This window comes from Rhinatrema bivittatum, chromosome 11, assembly GCF_901001135.1.
Source record: "Rhinatrema bivittatum chromosome 11, aRhiBiv1.1, whole genome shotgun sequence".
NCBI lineage: Eukaryota > Metazoa > Chordata > Amphibia > Gymnophiona > Rhinatrematidae > Rhinatrema > Rhinatrema bivittatum.
The window spans coordinates 47,936,594-47,958,069 of NC_042625.1; the positions used below are offsets into that span (position 1 = coordinate 47,936,594).

The following is a 21,476-nucleotide window of genomic DNA, read 5'->3' on the forward strand; positions in this document are numbered from 1 at the left end:
TTGGAAGAGCATGCAGCACAAGCCTGGCCAGTGGACATAATCAAGTCCCATAGAGCCTCCAGGGTGACAACAGCCGGATTAGTAGGGGCCACGAACGCCAAAGAAATGTTGGAAATCTATCCAGGCTCACCAAGAGAAACTCCAGCCGCAGTCAGAGACGCAGGGGGCCGATTAGAAATCTGCAGCAGAGAGGACCCAGTTGCGACAGCACACCATGGGATCCTGGAATCACCCTCAGAGGTAGAAGGCATCACAGGGTTCCACCCGAAGCCTCCACCACAATCGGGTCCCGAAAATGATGAGAGAGTGGCAAACGAGCGTCAGGAGGGCTGAGGGAAACCTGCTCCCAGCTGGGGCAGACTCTCCTCCTACTGGCTACACAATGGGATCTCTGCCTCCCCTGGAGATGCAGCCGCCACGAAGCCCCGAGGGAAAGGAGGGCTCTAAAGGGGAAGCCCAAACTTTCCCTTTGCGCTTTGGAGATATACCAGGAAGAAATGGTAAGAAGAAAAATACAGGCAGCGCGTTTGAGTTGAGTCACGCCACCATCTTGTCCGTCCCCCCCCATGGTTCTTAATAAGACATAATATGGTCACCAATTTTTTTAGATTGTCTGCATGCTCTTTGACTAAAGATCATTTTTCCAGAGGAAACGCATTTGCAAGATTTTACCTATTTTATTAAAAATATTTTCCCCCTACAACAAATGTGCTAGGCAAGTTTTAAATATGTAATCTGCAATTTACATATATAAAATGAGCACTTAAAACATACAAATAAAATAGAATATACCATAAGAACCTGACATAATAAACAAAATTTAAAAATCATTTTAAGACCTGCCCTAAACTTCTTGCCAAAAGGGTTCTGTAGCAGGCTGATCCAATATCGGAGCGTGTTAAAGGGGCATTCATAATTGAGAGCCTGCTTCCTTAATGCACGCCAATCCACCTCTCCTGGGCACTCAATTTAATATTTAAATCTGGTGACGCGGTAAATAGGAGGCGCATGGGGCAATTGCATACCCCTAGCACCTGCTTGGCAGCGGGCACCTGTTAGCCGGTTAGGAATCCGGACACTCAGTTTTATGAGCGTCCGTTTTCCAAATCTTTGCACAACCTCCAGTTAGGAAAATGGATGCTCGTTAATTGAGCGTCCCTTTTCCTAACCTGACCATTGGCACCCTTTTTCTTTTGGGAGGGGGGGGGGATTTCTAATTTCTTAGTTCCTCCGACTTAATATTGCCATGATATTAAGTTGGAGGAAGTACAGAAAAGCAGTATTTTCTGCTTTTCTATACACTTTTTGGGCTCCTCCAAAATTAATGCTTGCTCGGGGCAGGCATTAACTTTGGCGAGTAAAAATGTGTGCGTCGAGTGCACATTCTTCTTCTTTTTTTTTTTTTTGCATCGAGGGGGAAATAGATAATAGCGTCATCAACATGCATTTACGTGTGATGAGCGCTATTATCTATGTGCACGTTTTGGACACGCTAACCCCCGTTTTGCATCGGGAGTTATGGACACGTGTCCAATCGCGTGTTAAGCCATGCACTGCGACCAGCGCATGGTATTGCATCAGCCTGTAGATGTTTATGAAACTTTACAATATCCTCTGCTGCCCACAAAGGTTTGAGCAGGGCTTGCCAGAGAAAAGAAGGCTCCTGCTGCTTTGATACCAGTCCAGCAGGCAGGCAGATTTTGCTGAAGGAAGGGCCAACAATGATTTCCCCTATTGACTGCAGATTTATATAAAAACAATTTATCTGGATTCTTTCAGAGTTTGGAAAATCTGTCCGGTCCAGTACTTACAGCAGATACTTCAGATTGCACATGTTGTAAGTATAACGTTCTTTTTAAATAAGGACAAGATATTGCTGCATCACTTCTGAGCTGATCCCCAGACTTGAGGTTGGTTATGAATTGTTTTCACTGTTGCAGGATTGGCTGCAGATGCACTTTGCCATCTCCTAAATTGCCCTGTAATGAGAGCTATGAGGCAATCATACAAGCAGATTGGACCTTTTTGACTTCTTTCAGCTTATCCATTCAACTACGTGACTACTAAACTGTGTGCCAGAGGCATCATTTATTTTGAAGGCTGGGCATGCTCATCTTTGTGGCTGAGAGATTGCCATGCATGGCTGAACTAGAAAACTCAGAAAAGCCTGCTAATGATAGCTTGGGCTTAACAGTTTTCTGCTAGGTTGCAATGATTTCTCCAGTGTGCAGACCTGAAATTGGCTCTCCAGGGTGCCAGATTGTTCTACTGAATATGAATTATGGCAATGAATTGCTTTTCTTTTTTAACCTTGATGTTTACATACCTCTCCTTTTTTGGAGTCTGTGGTTCAGCCCTTAGTTTTATCTTAAATAATTTAGTTAATTAGAGCAAATAAGCCATTAAAATGTTTCCCGTCCTTCCCCTCTCTCCAATTTCTAACTTATTGTCAAGATGAAATAAATGACACTTTTTTTTTTGCAAAAGCTCCTGTCCCTGCATTAATGAGCAAAATAACGTAAAATGCTGCTGTACTCCTTGCTATTCTGATAGACCTAAAACATGGCAGGTTTTGCTGAAGACAGAGCCTCAGGGCAGTGTTTTTTAATGTTGCTGTTTTTTGTTTTTTTTTTTTTTAGGACAACCATATTTTTGCTTTTAGAAGCATATATTAGAAATTGTACCAGGAGTAGATCTAGCACAGAAACAGAGTTAAGAAGCAGGTAAGATGATATTTTAATTAATATTGATAGCATTGCTGCCTTAAGGCGTTCTTTTTTTTTTTCATTGTCATGCATCTTCTGGAGGCAATCAACAATGACTGTGTGGTCTTTGTCAGTTTCCTTTTACTAACATGAGGCTGTATATTTTCCTCTAGTGTATCCGTGCACTTTTACCCGACAGTAATGACCTGATAAAAGAAAAAGCAGCTTTGGTTTCCTTTCCATTAATCTGCAGACATGAACCTGTTTATAGAACGCTAAAGATTTCACCCGCTTGAGCTGCGTTTTCAGGCTGCTTCCACCTGATGTGTTAAAAGGAAGCACAAAGGCGTACGTTGTGGAGCCCCCACCCCGATGGTGTATAGGATCCCCCGTTGTTTTTGCGTTCTTGGGAATATTTTCCAGAGTTAGAGCAGCAGTGCCCAAAACGTTTCAACTGTGTTGAGAAAGGTCAAACAGCTGGTAACGGAGAAGCAGGAAAATCCAAGCAAGACACTGAACAATTAAAAAGGAACGGATTCTCCTGGCATATTAGGAACTTTAGAATGATTAATGTTTATGTTAATTTATCACTTTAAATATTAGAATGATTAATGTTTGTTAATTTATGGCTTTTACATGTTGATTAATTGCTTTTGTTTGAATCCCTGAAAATGTGCAAGTGGCAATGAGATCCATATGCGAGCGAACAGTTCTCTGAAAGAAGCTGTGGGTTCCCAGGGCTGGATCTGTGTGGCAATGTGGGAAATCATTACATTTATTTTCTAAATTATTGCTATTTTACTGTAACTTTCCATCTTTAAACTTGGATATTTTACAGGCCAAATATTTGCAAGACGCCTTTGGGCTAGAGATGTGGATCTCATATAGCTGGAAGTAGCATGATGAACTGCTTTGATTCAAAGTCTTAATCCTTTAATATCAGTTATAGCATCAGTGTAATGCAAGAGAATGAAAATAAACATTGTTCTGCTGGCACTCCAGTCCCTTCCATGTAGTACAACAAAGTTTCATAGTTCAAGAGAATTACGTATTTCTCTTCTGGATTGTTTGAGCTTTTAGTTAATCTGGTTTCAGATTTCTTCGTATAAAAAATCAAGGAATGCAAAATTAATTGGACAGATGAGCAGACTGGATGGGCCAAACAGTCTTTTTCTGCCACCATGTTTCTAAGGAATGTGATTGCTGTATTTAGTTCAGTTGGACACAAAGAAGTAAAGCGCGGAAAACACGTTGGAGGTGCAACCTTTTTATTTTATTTATTTATTTGTTTAACATTTTTCTATACTGACCTTCATGGTAATAGCCATATCAAATCGGTTTACATAAAACAGGGAGGAACTTAACAGTAAATAAATAATCAATAATCATTTAACAGAAGGAGCAAAGTTACAATCAACAAGGAGGCTAAAACTTGGAAGCATAGGTAGCTGGAAAAATGGAGTAGAGTTGACAGATAACTGAGCACATAATAACAATACATAATAGTAACAATGGAGAAGCATACAACAAATAGATCAGAACATAATAACAATACAGATTAGAATTTTATATATTTTAGCTGCTTAGGAGTTTCTAATTCCAGAGATCATGAATTGTGGCTAAGGGCATTTAGTGTGCTGCAGAAGGTTGCGACTATGTGACTAGCTCCCTTCATCAGCTTGGTGCAGAATGAAGCTGCATAAATGTTCTAGTCGGATGGATTGATCGATCTTTGCATTGGAAAATTTCCTGCTTTAATTGCCAAATTGTTCTAGGAATTTTTATTCATCCAATGTAGTAGATGTGTTTGTATGAAAAAGACTAATGATGTATGTTTGAGCTCCTGAAGAAGGTTGTGAGATGTAATGGAACTGCTGGTGCACGTGCCTTCCTCTATGTTAAGATAGGAATCGGCCAGTGCTGACAGCTCGTTAGTCACAAGGGGTCCATTATCTGAATCCCAGCTGAGTTTTCCACTGCAAATTTATGTAACGTTACCGAAATGAAATATATATTTACTATTCCATACCATCAATCAAGATACCAAGCAAAGATGTAGAGGACTTTGATTGCTTATGCTTTGGATTCTAATTGACAAATTGGCCAAAAGATGTTTGCTAAGAAGAATTCTGTCATATATTAAGAGAGAAAGATCTGTCTAAATCCAGTTGATGACCTATTGAAAATATGTTTTGACCCAACAAAATCTTGACCCCACAGACCCTGCTAACTTCCGACCTATCTCCAACCTGCCTTTCATCTCCAAAATCCTTGAAAGGGTGGTTAACGAACAACTTACTGATTTCTTAGAAGACCGCAACCTCCTCCACCCATCACAATTCGGTTTCTGTAAAGCTCATAATACTGAAACCCTATTACTATCAATGACAGACACCATACTCAAAGGCATGGACCATGGAAATTCGTACTTGCTTGCCCTCCTAGACATTTCGGCAGCCTTTGACACTGTCAACCACCAAATCTTAATGACCCGCCTGGCAGAAATAGGTATTGCAGACACAGCCCTTTCCTGGTTCTCCTCCTATCTCAACCACAGAGAATACCTAGTAAAAATTGATAGGCACGAATCCTCACACATCCCCATCAGACAAGGTGTCCCCCAAGGATCCTCCTTATCCTCCACCCTTTTTAACATTTACCTCCTTCCATAATGCCACCTACTGTCCGACTTAGGCCTGAAAGTTTTCTTATATGCAGATGATGTGCAGATTCTCATCCCGATTCAGAAATCAATAGATGAATCCTTGCAATTCTGGGAATCATGCCTTACCTCCATAAATTCCTTGCTATCTAACCTTCACCTAGCTCTAAATGCATCTAAAACTGAGCTACTTTTTATCTCTAATCACCCTGACCGTACTCCCCACCTCACACTCCAGAACACAGCCACAGCCCACTCCCAGCTGCATTCCGTAAGAGACTTAGGTGTCCTCATAGATCAACACCTAAACTTCAAACCCTACATCAAATCTCTCCTAAAGGGAGGTTTCTACAAACTAAATGTCCTCAAAAAACTCAAACCGCTACTCCACACTCAAGACTTCCGTACGGTAGTACAGACTACCATGCTCATGAAACTGGACTACTGTAACTCCCTCCTACTCGGCCTTACCGCCTCCACCATCAAACCCCTCCAGATTCTGCAAAACTCCATGGCCAGGGTCATAACTAATACCCGTAAAAGGGACCATATCACGCCCATCTTAAAGGACCTGCATTGGCTGCCCGTTTCCTTCCGCTCACAATACAAAGCTCTTACCGTTCTTCACTGTTCATTATACAAATACAATCACACCTGGCTAGATGAAATGCCACGTTTCCGCTCCACTGACCGCCCCACAAGAAGCTCCCTTGCAGGCACCCTGCACACCCTGTCCCTCACCAGAGAAAGGGCCTTCTCCATCGCTGGTACCGCCCTCTGGAATTCCCTCCCCACTTTCCTCCGTCTAGAGCCATCCCTGCACAAATTTAAGAAAGGAGTCAAGACATGGCTCTTCAAGCAAGCCTAGCCTGATACAAACCAAACATAGACTGTCTCCCCTGAACAGTATTTCCATGATGGCTTCCTCAATCCATCCTCTTGCCCCTTCCCTACCCCAGCGCTCTCACCTTAGCTCCTCCTCAACTACCTTCCCTCATTCCAGCCTTTTACTTCCTACATATTTATGCAATTGATAGCAGCCTTGACGGATAAGATGTCTATAGATGTATATAGTGATATATAAGATGTATATAGTTCCTATTGCATTCACTTCTATCTGGTATGCAGTTCCTTTGTACCCAGTTTATTATTGATTTCCATCTCCTTCCTTTACTTCCACCTCATCTCCTCCCCTTCCCTCTTCTCCCCCTTTCTTGCTTGCCCACTCTCCCCTCCCCTCGTTTATTGTAATTTTCCTCCTTTTCAGTTCATTGTAAACCGGCATGATGTGCTGTACGAATGTCGGTAAAGAAAAGCTCATAAATAAATAAATGTTTTCTGTCTGTTTTTGCATCTTCTATCTCCCTTACAGTTTGAGAAAATATTCAACAAATTTGTTTCCAGTATAATGATGAAAACTTAACGCACATATGCGAGTGATCTTCATCAGATAAAATAAATGCCAAAATATTGACTAAATATGTTTAATTCCATTGAGTATTTCCAATGGCATCATAAACCAGAAGGCTAAATCTTGACTGTTCAGAACCTGGTATAAGTTTTCTTATCATTGTTTGTTATATATAATGAAGATTACAAGGAATATAGAAATCGGGACTTAATCATAAAATTCTGGTCCACAGCAAAGGAAGCAGCTGGGCCCTCCAAAAAATATACATACAGAATGTTTTAATTTATTAACACAACATAGCTAATGTTTTGATCCAATATTTACATTTCCACCATGGATGTTTTCATTTATTTTATCTAATACAATAGATTATAACCTTCTTCCCACCTCCCATATTTGATGTTGGTCCATTTACTTACAATGAAAAGAAGAGGCATTTCACCAGAATAAGAGAAACAAAAAGGACAGACCTACACTAATTTTCATCAAGATATAAACAAAGACTTAATGTACACCTCTTGTGTACTCAAAGATTGCTGAAAATTCCCACTGGGACCTGGAAATGAGTTATGTCAGTCTGCTGATCTCACAAAGTGTCCCACTGGAGCTTTGGAAACAGTCTAAAATGCTTGGGTCAACTCATCCCTGTGGTATCGTAAACAATATGTCATAAAAGCAAAGGGTCCAGATGTACTAAGCATTTTTTCCATTTAGTATATCTGACTGAAAAAGTGTGCTCACCGTCCAGTAACGGAGGCAGAAGACAAATGATGGAAAAATTAAGTGAGACAACCTTCTCTTCTAAATTCTTAATCTTTGAACTCCATCCCTGATTCACTCCAGTCTATTCTTTCTTGGCATGTGTCATGCCAGTGAACTCTGGACTGTTGCTAATATCAGACTGCAGGTGGGCCCCCAACATAGTAGACTGGGTTTAGAAACTGGTTAAGTGATAGAGTGAATTTCATTTACTACCACTTTCTCTTGTCTAAGGAAGGAGGGGTGGCTAGTGGAGTAGAGATTGGTCCTGGGACCAGTTCTGTTGTATGCTATTGTGAGGGATATTGCAAAGGGGTTAGAAGGAAAAGCTTACCTCTTTGAAGATGATACTAAGATGCATGACTGAGTGGGCTCTCTTAAGAGAGTAGACAGAATGAAAAACATAAGAAATTGCCATACTGGGTCAGACCAAGAATCCATTGAGCCCAGCATCCTGTTTCCAAAAGTGGCCAAACCAGGCAAACAAATACCTGGCAAGTACCCAGATACTAAGTAGATCCCATGCTACTGATGCCAGTAATAGCAGAGGCTATTCCCTAAGTCAACTTGATTAATAGCAGTTAATGGACTTCTCCTCCAAGATCTTATCCAAAACTTTTTTTAAACCCAACTGCACTAACCACATCCTCTGGCAACAAATTCCGGAGTTTAATTGTGCATTGAGTGAAAAAGAAGCATGATCTAAGAAAGTTCCTTATGCATACCAGATCAGACCTGACAAGTTAGTTATGTCCTCCTGCCAGCAAATGGAGACAGAGAAAAGAAGCTCAAAGCTGACTTCACCCCCCCCCCCTCCTTATAAAAGTCTCTGGTACTGCTTTCAGCTCTTCAGTATTTCTCTGTCTCTAGCCCCGAATATGGTACGTTCTGTAGGTCCTAGGCTCCATATCAATGGACCTGAATATAGTACCTTAGGTACAGACCCATGTAAGAGCAGCTTTTTGGAAATAGCAGTTACTTCTATCCTACAGTCCTCATAAGCGGGGGTCTCTGGTCACAACCCTCCCCCCCCCCCCCTCCCGGAACCACAGATTACATCTATGGGAACTGTTTTTTCTAACTCCTCAATTTTATCTGCGATGGAAGCCTGTTCCAGCTCCATTTCTTTATGCTGGCTCTGAAGTTGATCCAGGGCATTGCTTGTCCTTCAGTACTCATGTCAAGCTCATCAACGTACTGCCCCAAATCTGCGAGCTCCTCACATAGCTCCTCCATCATATATAGAACGAGTAAATGTTAATCAGTTGTTTACTCTTTCGAAAAGTACAAAGACCAGGCGACGTAATGAAGTTACTAATAAGAAAAAATATTTTTCTACTTAATGCATAATTAAGCTCTGGAATTCATTGCCAGAGGATATGGTGAAAGCTATTAGTATAGCTGCATTTAAAAAAGGTTTGGGCAAGTTCCTGGAGGAAAAGTCCATTAACAATTGTTAAGGGAGAGTTGCAGAAATCCACTGCTTATTTTTGGGATAAGCAACTTGGAATCTATCTACCCCTTGGGATCCTGCCAGATTCTTGTGACCTGGATTGGCCACTGTACTGGGCTTGATGGGCCCTTGGTCTAACCTAGTATGGCAAATCTTATCTCATTCAATTCACTCTCCTTTTGGGGATATTCAGTGTTGCAAAGCTGTTTTCCTCCTCTCTAGGGAAAGTATAAGGAACTTTCTTCAGGGAATGGATCTAGAGTCTCCTTTATCTTTGTGCCCTAGGCATGAGCTTCATAAGTTGAGAGGGGAGTTTTATCCTGGGCAGCTGAAGCAGGGATTGGAATTGAACTAGCGGAGAACCAACAGTTCCAGGTCTAGACCAAGGGCCACAACCAGCCATCTGGCATTCCAGAAATCCTGGCTTCTAGCTCAGAAGGCAGCCAAGATGATAGCATCAGTGTAACTGCATTAGATGATGTGAAGAAACTGAAAGAATGAGGAACTTTCAGGTACTCTGATAAGCGAGTCAGATACGGTCTGGGACAGAGTCCCCTGCAGGACTTAGCTGCAGCTCACGTGGCCGACACCTTCAGCATGCAAACAAAATTTTTATTTATTTTATTGAATTTATTTCTATACCTCTGTTCTGTGAACAATCACGGCAGTTTACAACAAATCAAATACAAAAGTTTTTTTAAAATAGAATCTAAAATTCATTATCTAACCAAGTAAACCAAAAAACACGACATATCTGTTGCATTATCAATCTCTCTAATATCATTCATCCGATAAAATTGTCACAGACTTTGATGTCTTCAATTCAGGTTGCTACTCTCAGTTGCTGGTCTAAAAAGCCAGCTCTTTAGATCATTTTAAAGACCTTGTGTTCTCTCTGAGTTCATATTTTACTTGGCATGGAGTTCCATAGTTTTGGCCCTGCTATAGAAATAGCTCTATCTCTTACTTTGTCCAGGTGAACACTTTGCAGTGTTGGAATATTTAGCAGGCCCTTGTTGGCTGATCGAAGGTTACATTGCGGAATATATAAAGCAAGAGCCAGGGGGTTCAGATATCCTGGTAGAACCATGATCACCATCCAGTATGTGTTTCCACCAGACGTCTGGACATTCCCTGCACTGAGTTCTGAAGATACAAGCAGAAGAGCTCCTTCACCATTTCCCCTAGTCAGAGGTGATAATGGCTCTGTATATGTCCTTGGTGAGACCACACCTAGAATATTGTGTCCAGTTCTGAAGGGATTGCCTCTAAATGGATATAGACAAGGGTAGAGGAAGTCCAGAGAGAAACTACCAAAATGGTTCAGAGTCTACACAAAAAGTAATGAAATGAGACATAAGGACCTAAATATATAGGGGTAGATTTTAAAAGGAGCGCGGCATACATATGCACGTGCTACCCGGTGCGTACACATGTACGCTCGATTTTATAACATGCATGCACGTGTTATAAAACTGGGTGTCAGCGCGCTCAAGGGGGTGCACAATTGTGCACCGAGTCGTGCTGCCTTCCCCCGTTCCCTCCCAGGCTGCTCCGAAATCGTTACCCCACCCTTTCCCCCCTACCTTTTTTTTTTTTTCCCTTAGTTTTGTTCCAAAACTTATTTCAGCCCTGGGGCTGAAGTAATTTGCGTGCACCGGCCAACTGCCGGCGCACGATCCCCGGCAGAGAGGCAAATATGGCCGCTGTGCTGGGAGCCTGACCCCGCCCCCTCCCTGCCCCTTTTTGCAAGCCCCGGGACTTATATGCATCCCGGGGCTTTACGCATGTCGCTGGGCCTTTTTAAAATCCGGCCCATATATTCTAGGCAAGAGGAGAGACTGGTGGAACATGATAGAAACCTTCAAATATCTCACAATGCGCAAGAAAGAAACTTATTTAGAGGCGAGAATGCTCTAGAAGAAAAGGTCACAATAGGCTCCAAGAGGTTAGACTCAAGTGACAGCAGGAAATATATCTTCATGAAAATGATGATGGATGTATGGAATGACCTCTGGGAGAGGCAGTAGAGACGGAAAAAGTGATAGAAATTAAGTACAGAGCCTTCCTGGTTACAAAGAAGCGACGGGAAAGCCAAAGATGCAGGAGGCTCTGTGCGACTGCAGCAAGAACGGACTTGGGCAGACCGTATGGTCCTTGAAGTCTTGATCTGCTGTCATATTCTCTGTTTCACACAGATAAATTTCAAGATCATAACCTAACGTGCTTTAAGCTAATTATCATCTCCTTTTTTTATTTATTTTTTATTTTTTTTTAAAGTATAGATTTAAATGTTTTTCAGTAGCTCCCAAAGTGGCAGGCCTAGAAACAATGATCACCATCCACTGTGCCATTTTTCTCTGTAACTCAGAACAGGAATTTTCATCACACCAAAGGATCGATGGGTATTGTGTGTATTTGCACCTGACCTCAGCTGCGATGTGCAGGACATTTCATAATATCTACAACCCTGCCGTATCTGCTCTTCCATGCATAACTCAATGACTTCTCGTCATCCTGTTTGATAAGAGTTGTAGGCTTTACTCCACATGGCCATATCGTAACTGGGACATGAAGACCATTGGGTATCTGTTTTAGCATTTGCTTTTCTCTTGAGTGTGTGTTGATTTGGAAGTGACAGGAGTGGGAACAAGAGGCTTGCTTAACGCAGCTGGAATTTTTCCTGTGGGAATATGTTCGTGGTTTTAATTCTTGAAGAGTTTTTCTTTAGCAGAAGGTCCAAGTGGCATCTAGATATTTTATAGTGAATTTAAAACTTTTTTTGCTGTTGCTATTATCCCACATGCTGCAATGATGTTTTTGGAGGCCCAGGCAGTAAAACTGTAGAAGTTGTTGAAATGTTGCTTCAATGTCATTCCGTTGCAGCTCTTTAAGGAAAGGCTCATGATAGTCTGTTCCCTAGGGCTGTATAATTGGTTTATTAATTGTTTGGCTTATGTTTATAGAATCAGATTTTCCATTGCAGACTTCTCACAGGTATAGGTCATGCACATCCGGCTACTAAGTTTTCTTTTGTTTTGTTTTATTTTTGTGGTAACGCTGATAACGGCCTCCAGGCAAGAGGAGAGCTGCAGGGTGCACCTGTAGGCACGCACCCTCTAGGAATGGCAGCCCGCATTGTTTTGTGTATGGTTATATTTGTATAGGATGTGGATCATATCCATTGCTGTGCAAAGTAACGTTTGGGTAAAATGAATGAATAATACAAAACATGCAAGGACGGAGGAAGTGACATCATCGGGCTGAATGGCCGCTTAAACTGTGAGCTCCTCCATCAGCCGCTTTTAATTGATTATTTGGGAGATTGCATCAGCCTGAAATTCCCTGAAACGGGTGATAACTCGTGGTGGAAACCTGCAGCATGACGACCAAACGGAAATCGGTGGATTTTCAAAGCTATTCGTATAAAAAAGCGGAGGATCGCACTCGCGATGCCACAGAGAACTCTGCAGACTCGAATCCTCAAGATGGCGGGCCGGATTCGGATGACGAGTCTCCCTGCCAAATGGATGCCGCACCGACTCGTTCAGAATTCAGGGAATGGTTTGGGGTTCTTCGACAAGACCTCAAATCTTATAAAAAAGAGGTTCAGGAGATGCTGGGTGAGTTTCGCGAAGAGATGGCTACGCTTGGACGTCGGGTAGACGACATCGATAACCGGGTGGATGCACATGCGGAAACCACGAAACAACTACAGGAAGCCTATTCGGCGCTTCAGGAGGACAACTACACTATTAAAACCAAGTTAGCTGACCTAGAGAACAGGGCTCGAAGGAGTAACCTCCGTTTTCGCGGGTTTCTCGAGTCTCCTGAAAATGGCGACTGTGCAGCTCTGATACAGAGGTTTTGTCAGTTTCTCCTGCAGCAAAGCGAACACTCCCCGGGGGAGCAAATGCCTGCGATAAAATTTGATAGAGCACACAGGGCTTTGCGAGCGCCCAGCCCTAATCAGGCGCGGGACATTATCGTATGTTTTAATGACTACGCGCTCAAGGATAAGATTGCTACTCTAGCTCGCAAACAGATGCGATGGACCTGGGAGAGCCAGGAGATCTCAGTCTATGCAGACCTCTCCCAAGCTACCTTACAAAATCGCCAAGACTTGAAGGAGGCTACGGCTTTTTTGCGCAAGGAAGGGATTAAGTATCGCTGGCTCCATCCCTTCGGGTTTACTTATTCGAGGGAGGGTGTCTCAGCGCGTATTTTCACTTTAGCTGACGCAGCTCAACAACTTGGACAGCATGGCTTCACTACTCAGGCGCAACTACCTTCTCACCCACTGCTTATGCCTTCCAAAGATGCCAGGCCGAAGTGGCAGAGAGTTGGGGCCAGAAATAGCAGGCTGAAACGTCAGTCTGACTCCCAAAGAGCACCGGCAGCGCCACCCTGAACATTCTCATTGGTGATGTGCTTCAGAGTTGTATTTTCTTACCTCAATTCTCCTGTTACCTATTTGTCTAATGAAGGTTTTCTCTATTTACCTTTATGCTTCTGGAGGGACCCTCTTGTCTCCAGTTGAGATAGTTGAAGAAGGCTGGGTGGGGCCCACACGATGATGTTAATTTCTATTGTTTCCTCTTAGCTTAATAGCTATTTTGATCTGCTTATGGTTCTTGCAGATCATGGGGAATGGGTAGGGATGGGGGGGGATGTAGGTTTTCTGAGGGTATTGCATACATTTTTTTCTTTAACAGTACGAGCGGACTGGATGGATCAGGGCGGTGGGCAGACTTTTAGGGGGTTTCCTGGAGGGTGCAGTGCAATCAGTGTCTTAGGGCAACGCCCACTGGCGCGGAGGCCTCGATTAGCCCTAAGGGAGAGCTTTTATGGTACAATAGGGACTTATTTCCAGACACATGTCTTCCTTTCGGGCGGTGTCCCTTAATGTTAAGGGACTTAATTCCCCATTTAAACGGCACTCTTTCTTTAAGGAGTTGGCCACTCTACGAGCAGATATTGTTTTCATACAAGAGTCTCATTTAAAGGGCAGGTATGAATCCTTGCTGAAATCTCACCACTATCCATTCCAATATTTCTCTCCTTGTACTAAACGGTCCCGGTATACAGGGGTGTGTATCTTGTTTTCGCAAAATATGGTGTTTGACTGCCAATCTTGTATAAAGGATCCTGATGGTCGATATATACTGCTACACCTCAAGATTGACGGTGTTGATTATACATTTGTGAATGTCTATGCGCCCAACCAAGACCAAGGTCAGTTTTATGAGTCTCTCAATCAAGTTATTTTACAACATAGTGTGGGTAAGCTATTGGTGGGAGGCGACTTTAATTTAGCACGGGTACCAGGCCTGGATACTTCTAAAGGCTCGGTTGCGGCAGCCCCGTACCATAGGAAGAAATTGAAACAGCTGATGGATGACTGGCAATTGACCGATGTCTGGAGGTCTCACTACCCCAGATCCAGATCCTACACTTTCTTCTCACATCCACATAATTCACACTCTAGAATCGATTTCTTTTTAGTGGATAAGACTCTGCTCTCCCAGATATCGAACCCTGATATACATCCCATAGCTTGGACAGACCATGCTGCGGTAACCCTCGAACTCACTTTTCCCCAGTACGATAGGGGGACCCGTTTTTGGAGACTCAACGATTCCTTGTTGTTAGATGACGCTTTTACTGGCTCTCTAATTACACAAATCCGTGATTTTTTATCCCACAATGATACTGGGGAAGTCTCTCCCCCACTTGTATGGGAATCCCTGAAGGCCTATTTAAGGGGGCTTTTCATTTCCAGAGCTACCCATGTGAAAAAAAGGGATAACTTGGCTGCTTCCATTTTAAGGCAGGATATTCTGGGTTTGACTAGGGAACATCAACAAACGGGTTCTCAGAAAATTTGGCGCCACCTTTCCCATAAAAGGGAAGAATTACAGCGTTTGGAGGCTGCCAAGATGAATCATTTCCTTAACATTGCTAAACAGAGTTATTTCGAGGGGGGAAATAAAGCCGGACGATATTTAGCCCGTAAACTTAAACAAGTTTTTTCACAAAATTTTATTGCTAAAATTAATGATGACACGGGGCAGATTCTTACGACGAATACTGATATTCGCCAGCGATTTTTAGCTTTTTATCACCAACTGTATTCACCGGCTGACTCCATCTCACCCACGGCGATTGATCAATATTTAGCTGGGGTAGAATTGCATAGCCTATCTCCAGAGGCCCAAGTAGTATTAGATGCAGAAATCACCACAGTTGAAATTCTGGAGGCTATCAAAACGTTAAAGTCGGGGAAGTCTCCGGGTCCTGATGGCCTCACGGCAAAATTCTATAAGACGTTTGCCCCATACATAGTAGTTTCCCTACAAAAAGTATTTAATCACTTACGGGATGGGGGTTCCCTGGCGCCCAATACCAATCTAGCGGGGATCACTATATTGCAGAAGCCGGGAAGGGACCCTACTATTTGTGGTTCCTACCGACCCATATCCCTGCTCAATCTTGATTTAAAGCTTTTGGCAAAAATTTTAGCAGGCCGATTGAACCTCTATCTCACTACCCTCGTCCATCAGGATCAGGCCGGCTTTATGCCGGGCAGGCTAGCTGGTGATAATATCCGTAAGTTAATTAATATGATGTGGTGGGCTCATGAACAGAAAGTTGAATCCCTGTTTTTATCTATCGATGCTGAGAAGGCCTTCGACTTAGTTCACTGGCCGTTTCTCTTTGGTGTCCTTCGCAAGATGGGTTTCGGTCATAACTTTTGTACCTGGATCGAGAGCCTCTATTCCAATCCCCAGGCTTGTTTAAAAATTAATGGGGGGTATTCAGATCGGTTCCCAGTAGGACGGGGTACTAGGCAGGGATGCCCCCTCTCGCCCCTCCTTTTTGCTCTCTTTTTGGAGCCGCTGGCGACTGCCATCAGGGCCGATGCCCATGTCTCGGGTTTTTCCTTCGCGCATCATGATTATAAGATAACTCTTTTTGCTGATGATATCATGTTTTCATTGACGAACCCTCATACTTCCCTGACGGCTATTGAAACTGATATCCAGGCCTTCAGTGTGGTCTCGGGCTTCAAAGTCAATTGGGAGAAGTCAGAGATTCTAAATCTCACTTGCGACCCGGCCCAAATAGCACATTTGAAATTACACCATCCGTTCCGTTGGGCTACTAAACATATTAAATATTTGGGAATTCACATGTCATCTCATCCCAGAGATCTTTTCACTTTGAATTATCAACCATTAATCAAACGAATATTTCTGGATCTGGATATATGGGGTAATCTTCCTCTCTCTTGGTTGGGTCGCATTGCGACGATTAAAATGAACATTCTTCCCCGTCTGTTATATTTGTTTCAATCCTTGCCTATCTCTATTGCTCCAGCTGCTTTAAAAGCATGGCAAAGAAAGATTTTTAGTTTCATTTGGAAACGACGGCCACCCAGGGTTAGTAGATCTGTTCTGTATTTACCTAAACTATCAGGAGGGCTTGGTGTACCCAGTCTGATGTGGTACTTTGTGGCGGCACAACTCAGACCTCTTATCGTGTGGCACCACACAGTCGAGTATAAGCACTGGGTGAGCATTGAACAGTCTCGATTGTCTACCATACCATTGTCAGCTCTGGCTTGGCAGCCTCGGACTACCTGGGGTGACAGAGCCGCTCTATTTCCTACTACCCGACACACTCTGGACCTTTGGAAGAAGTGGAAAGTACGCTTAGTGGGTGCAAAGTCATGTTACCATCTCACTCATTTGTTCCATACTTCTGCTTTTCCGCTAGGCCTTGAACGAAGTACTTTTGACGTCTGGCGACAGCGGGGTATCACCCGCTTTGAGCATTTGTGGAATGGTGAGGATATATTCACTTTTGACTCAATCTGCCAAAAATTTAATCTACCACGCACTGAATACCTCGCATACCTCCAGCTGCGGCACTTCTGTCTGGCTCAAAGGATGAAGGAGGGATTGGGCAAGGGAAGGTCCCTCTTCGAGGGATATTGCTCGGCTAGCAGTATAACTAGAGGCTTGATTGCTAAGGTATACCAATTGCTAAATGCGAAACTCACCTTCATTCCAGCAAATATTAAAGCATGGATGATGGATCTGCCTCGACCTTATACAGAAGAAGATTGGACTGTGATTTATACCCAGCTCAGTAAATCGTCTATCTCAGCCACATTGGTGGAAAATGGATTTAAACAGTTATACCGCTGGTACTACACTCCAGAAAGGTTGACCAGAATAGTGCCTTCCTCCTCTGGTCTTTGTTGGAGGGGCTGTACTTCGCCGGGTACCTATCTACACATGTGGTGGTCGGGTGAGTGTATCCAATCGTTGTGGAAGCAGATTGAGGACCAACTCACCACGATTTTGTCACGACCTATCAGCCTCACAGTAGACGTGGCCTTGCTCAATAATGTTCATTTGGATATATCTGAGTCTCTCCATTCTTTCATTCAACAGATGTGTATTGCGGCCCGGTTGGTGATTGCCAAGGAGTGGAAAGCGCCACGCTGCCCGTCCCTAGCGGCGGTGCTTGAAAGGTTGGACACGGTCTGTACTTTATGCCGGTTGACTGCGGAAAAAACCCATTCCTTGAAGAAATTCCGAGCTACCTGGGATCCATATCTTATCTGGCTTGCCTCAAAGACCAAGGATTAGCCGTGACTCTCTATTGAAGGGACAACTTCTTCTTATACGACAAGCTACTACCCTGGGTTGGCCTCTACCTATGAGATGTGATTGGCTTGAGTCGGGGCCGCCCGGTTCGCTTTTGGCCTATTGTCCTTTACCGTGCTCACCTGAATGTCTCTGCCAGTTTGGTTCTTCCACCTGCCTATGTTTCCTTATTGCTAAGCACTGTGCAGTTTGCCCCCGGGTACTGCGTAGTCTTAACCTGCTGTTATACCTTGCTGGATCATGCCCATGGTCAATCCTTATACTCCAGTTGTTGCCATCGCTGTTCTTGTTCTAGTTCTCTTTACTTTATCCTCCGCATTTGTAATGTGTACTGTATGCTTGGGGGGAGGGGGGAGGGTAGGGGGGGGTGGGGAGGTGGGTATCTATCGAAATGGTGTCATATCCTGACATTTTCTTTTCCATGATGTTGTTTGTTGTATATTTTGGACACCAATAAAAATGTTTACACAAAAAAAAAAAACATGCAAGGACAGTACGTAAAGAAGTCTGTTGCTTTTAAGAGTTAATAATGTAGGTGGAAAGGAGTTGCGAGTGTGGCGGCAGGCCACACATTTTGAGAGGGATTTCTTGGCTCTTCATGTTTCTTTCCAGAACTGTCATCTTTGTGGCCTTCCTGGTCTTAAACAGGCTTAGCTCTAGCAGATATGAACTTGTCCTTGAGCTCCGGGCTCTTGCATAATATTGCACTGTGCTTACAACAGGCCCATTGTGCTGCTAAAGGTATATTTCTTTTCACTGTCACATCCCCCATGCTACATTGTCTTCCTTTTAACAAATAGTCTTTGCCAGAATGCTGTGCTCTAGATGTAGTGGAATCCGTCATTGAACGCTGGGTGTGTGGGGTGAGAGGGAGTTAACTTGTGTTGGCATCCTGGATCCTGACATCTAGAGCCCCCAGCTGGCTATTGATGCCAATGCGGGCATTCCCCAATTATGGCTCTCCCTGATCCCCCCCACCCCTCCTCTCACGAGGTTTCTGCACTTTCAGACCGTGCTGCGCCAGCACTAGGGCCTTCGAGGAGAGCACTTTCTCCTCTCCCCTTGCCCCTCCAGCTCATAAATGAAATCGTGGAAAGGTAAGCCACAGGGTGTTACCTTTTTAAAGCCCTGATTCACAAACTGCAACTTGAAGCATCTTGCAGATGGGATCGTGTTACATCCCCCGAACAAAGCCAGGAGTCTTCCCTTACTCATGCATTTGGATCACTTTTGTCTTGCTTTATGATTCCACTGTGGGCTGTTTGCAGATTTTTAATTAGAGGGTAGGGCTCAAAGGTTTCAGAGTGATCTTTCCATTAAAATGGTGTTCCCTCTTCACAGTGGAGGTCATTTTCAAGGGAGTTACATGTACACATGTAACATGCTGTTGTAGCAATTTTCAGAAGCTCATTTACAGGCTTAAAGTACCCTTATGAATGTAAAACCTATTGACAATTCAATGGCATATTTATTAATTGATTGATTTCAATGATTTCTAGTCCATGCTCGCCTTACACTTCGGGGCAGGCTGCAGAGTGCACACCCATAATTGTCTTACAATGTTTTATCTCTGTGTTTTAAGATAAAACTTACTAACTTTCTTGCCTTATCCCGGCCAACAATTGCAGAGCACTTAGTCTACTTAAAAATAAATAAATAAATAAAGAGTTTTCAAAGCGTTCTTAAAAAGTTTATTATCTTTGTTATGAACTTGCACTGGTAGAGATTTCTGCAATATTGGGCCGGCAATTGAGAGCTCTGTCTCTCGAGTCTCATCTACATGTGCTTTGCAATTCTCAAACACCCTCTTCCACGAGGTAAACTCAGTTTTAAGTGTGTAAATCCTTTTGAAAATGTCCCCCAGTGGGCCTGTGTTCATTATAGTGATGGAAGCATGTTTCCTAGGTACTGCAAATGACCTGTTCTCATTACTGATCTTCAGATGTCAGTGTTAATTATTATTTTCTGACGGGCATTTCTTTTGCGCTGCAGAAACCATGGCTCTTCCACCTCCTGGCCCAAAGTTTGTCCTGCGAGGCACCGGTGCTGAGCTCACGACTCTGCATTTTCACTGCGCAGACCTGGATCAGAATTGCCCTCTTCTCTTTTCTGGGTCAGTAGCTCTGCCGCGAGCAGTTACGAGGACAGGCTGAGCCGGGCCTGGTTCTACGTTCTTGCATGCGTAGAGGTGCAGCCCTGCTTAGGGGGGGTCAGTGCAGAAAACAAGGACTGGGATGAATTTGGCTGTACTGTACCATTTCTGTTGTGCAGGAATTGCACTGTAGTCTTTCACACTTCCTACCAGACTACGCTGTAACCCTCCTAGGAGTTTCCAGAACCACAGAGATTTTCTGCCTAGGCAGTACTAGTAAACTGACATTGGTTTTTTTGGTTCCCCCCCCCCTCGGTAGGGCTTCTAATGGACTGATCCATCTCTGGGACCTGAGAACACGGAGGATGAGAACAATTCTGGATGGCCATGGAGGAAAGTCTCTTTGCTGGCTACAAATGCTGCACGACAGGGATGTTCTTCTCAGGTTGGTCCTAATGCTCAGGCTCTCTTGCTAAATTGCACTTTGTATCAAAATATCCAATGCTGCCAGTTTTGACCCTCCAGCTTAAAGTGTGGTTTAGCGCTTAATGTCTTCAAACATGAGAGCCTCAGGTTGCCAGCAGCTGTGACTGTGTCTCCCAGTTCATATTTACTTTCATTACCGGTCACAAGTATCAGTGAGAGTGGACTGGGAAGCTTAGGAGGTGTAGGAACAGTCACTGGGTAGTGATTTTCTATATAAAGAAAAGGTGCTTTTAAAAAAAAAAAGTTTAAATCTGTATTGCAATTATAAATAATTACAAGATCAGCTGGATAGGAAATTCATAGTGAGGGAAATTTTCAGACAGTTTTCATAAGGTATAGTTTGTGGGTATTTTTTAACTGCAGAATTTAACCCAAATAATCAGTAAGTCTGCCAACAAAGGTAGGGGGGGGTTTAGATAGGGCCGGGGGGGTGGGTTAGGTAGGGGAAGGGAGGGGAAGGTGCCGGGGGGGTGGAAAGAAAGTTCCTTCCGAGGTCGCTCCGATTTCGGAGTGGCCTTGAAGGAAACAGGCAGTGCGGGCCGAGCTCGGCGCGCGCAGGTTGCACAAATGTGCACCCCCTTGCGCTCACCGACCCCGGATTTTATAAGATATGCGCAGCTACGCACTTATCTTATAAAATCCAATGTACTTTTGTTCGCGCGCGCGGAAATTTATAAAATCTACCCCAGCGCCTGTAAATCTTTTTTTTTAAAATGACCTACATACAGACTGCAATAAATAGTCATACAAAATTAAAATAACTGTAATATGGCATTGATTATTAATTAGCAGAATCCATAAACATTAGCCCACAAGTAAGGGAGATCCAAGTGAGTTCCGAACGAAAATTGACGAGAGTTGTTAAGGAAGAGTAGCCCTGACATCACTATAGCTCCCTGTCATCTTGTTGGAAGCTGCCCAGGATCACGCCATACCTCCCACAACCTCCTTACAATCTCTAAAACACTTCAATTGCTCAGGATCCAAAAAATGTATCGAGCACAATGAAACCTAACCAAACGCTAGGTCAGATAGCTAAGGACATCTTTTTATCAATAGCCCTGAAGCGCTAGCGTAAGGCAATACAGTCTGTGTGATGCCGAAGGATGCATAGTTTAAAACCTGAGAAAACGGTCTCTCTGTGTAAAATAAAAAAATTAAATTCTTATTCTGTAGAAACACCAGAGTTACAATAAGTGTGTCTGGCTTCATCTCTTCTGCAGCGGATCT

The 21,476-nt window shown here is 43.4% G+C and overlaps 1 protein-coding gene across 10 annotated transcripts in view; it reads left to right on the top strand.

Annotated features, from left to right (window-relative positions):
* The window catches only part of GNB1L (G protein subunit beta 1 like), a 116,725-nt gene that overhangs the window by 54,083 nt on the left and 41,166 nt on the right, over positions 1–21,476 (top strand). For all 10 annotated transcript variants that reach the window (XM_029619926.1, XM_029619930.1, XM_029619923.1 and 7 more), the window contains 4 exons: positions 1,780–1,837; positions 2,640–2,723; positions 19,661–19,781; positions 20,080–20,205. In XM_029619926.1, the coding sequence (XP_029475786.1) occupies positions 19,666–19,781; positions 20,080–20,205 (242 nt within the window). In that variant the 5' untranslated portion in view covers positions 1,780–1,837; positions 2,640–2,723; positions 19,661–19,665. The remainder of the gene's footprint in view (positions 1–1,779; positions 1,838–2,639; positions 2,724–19,660; positions 19,782–20,079; positions 20,206–21,476) is intronic.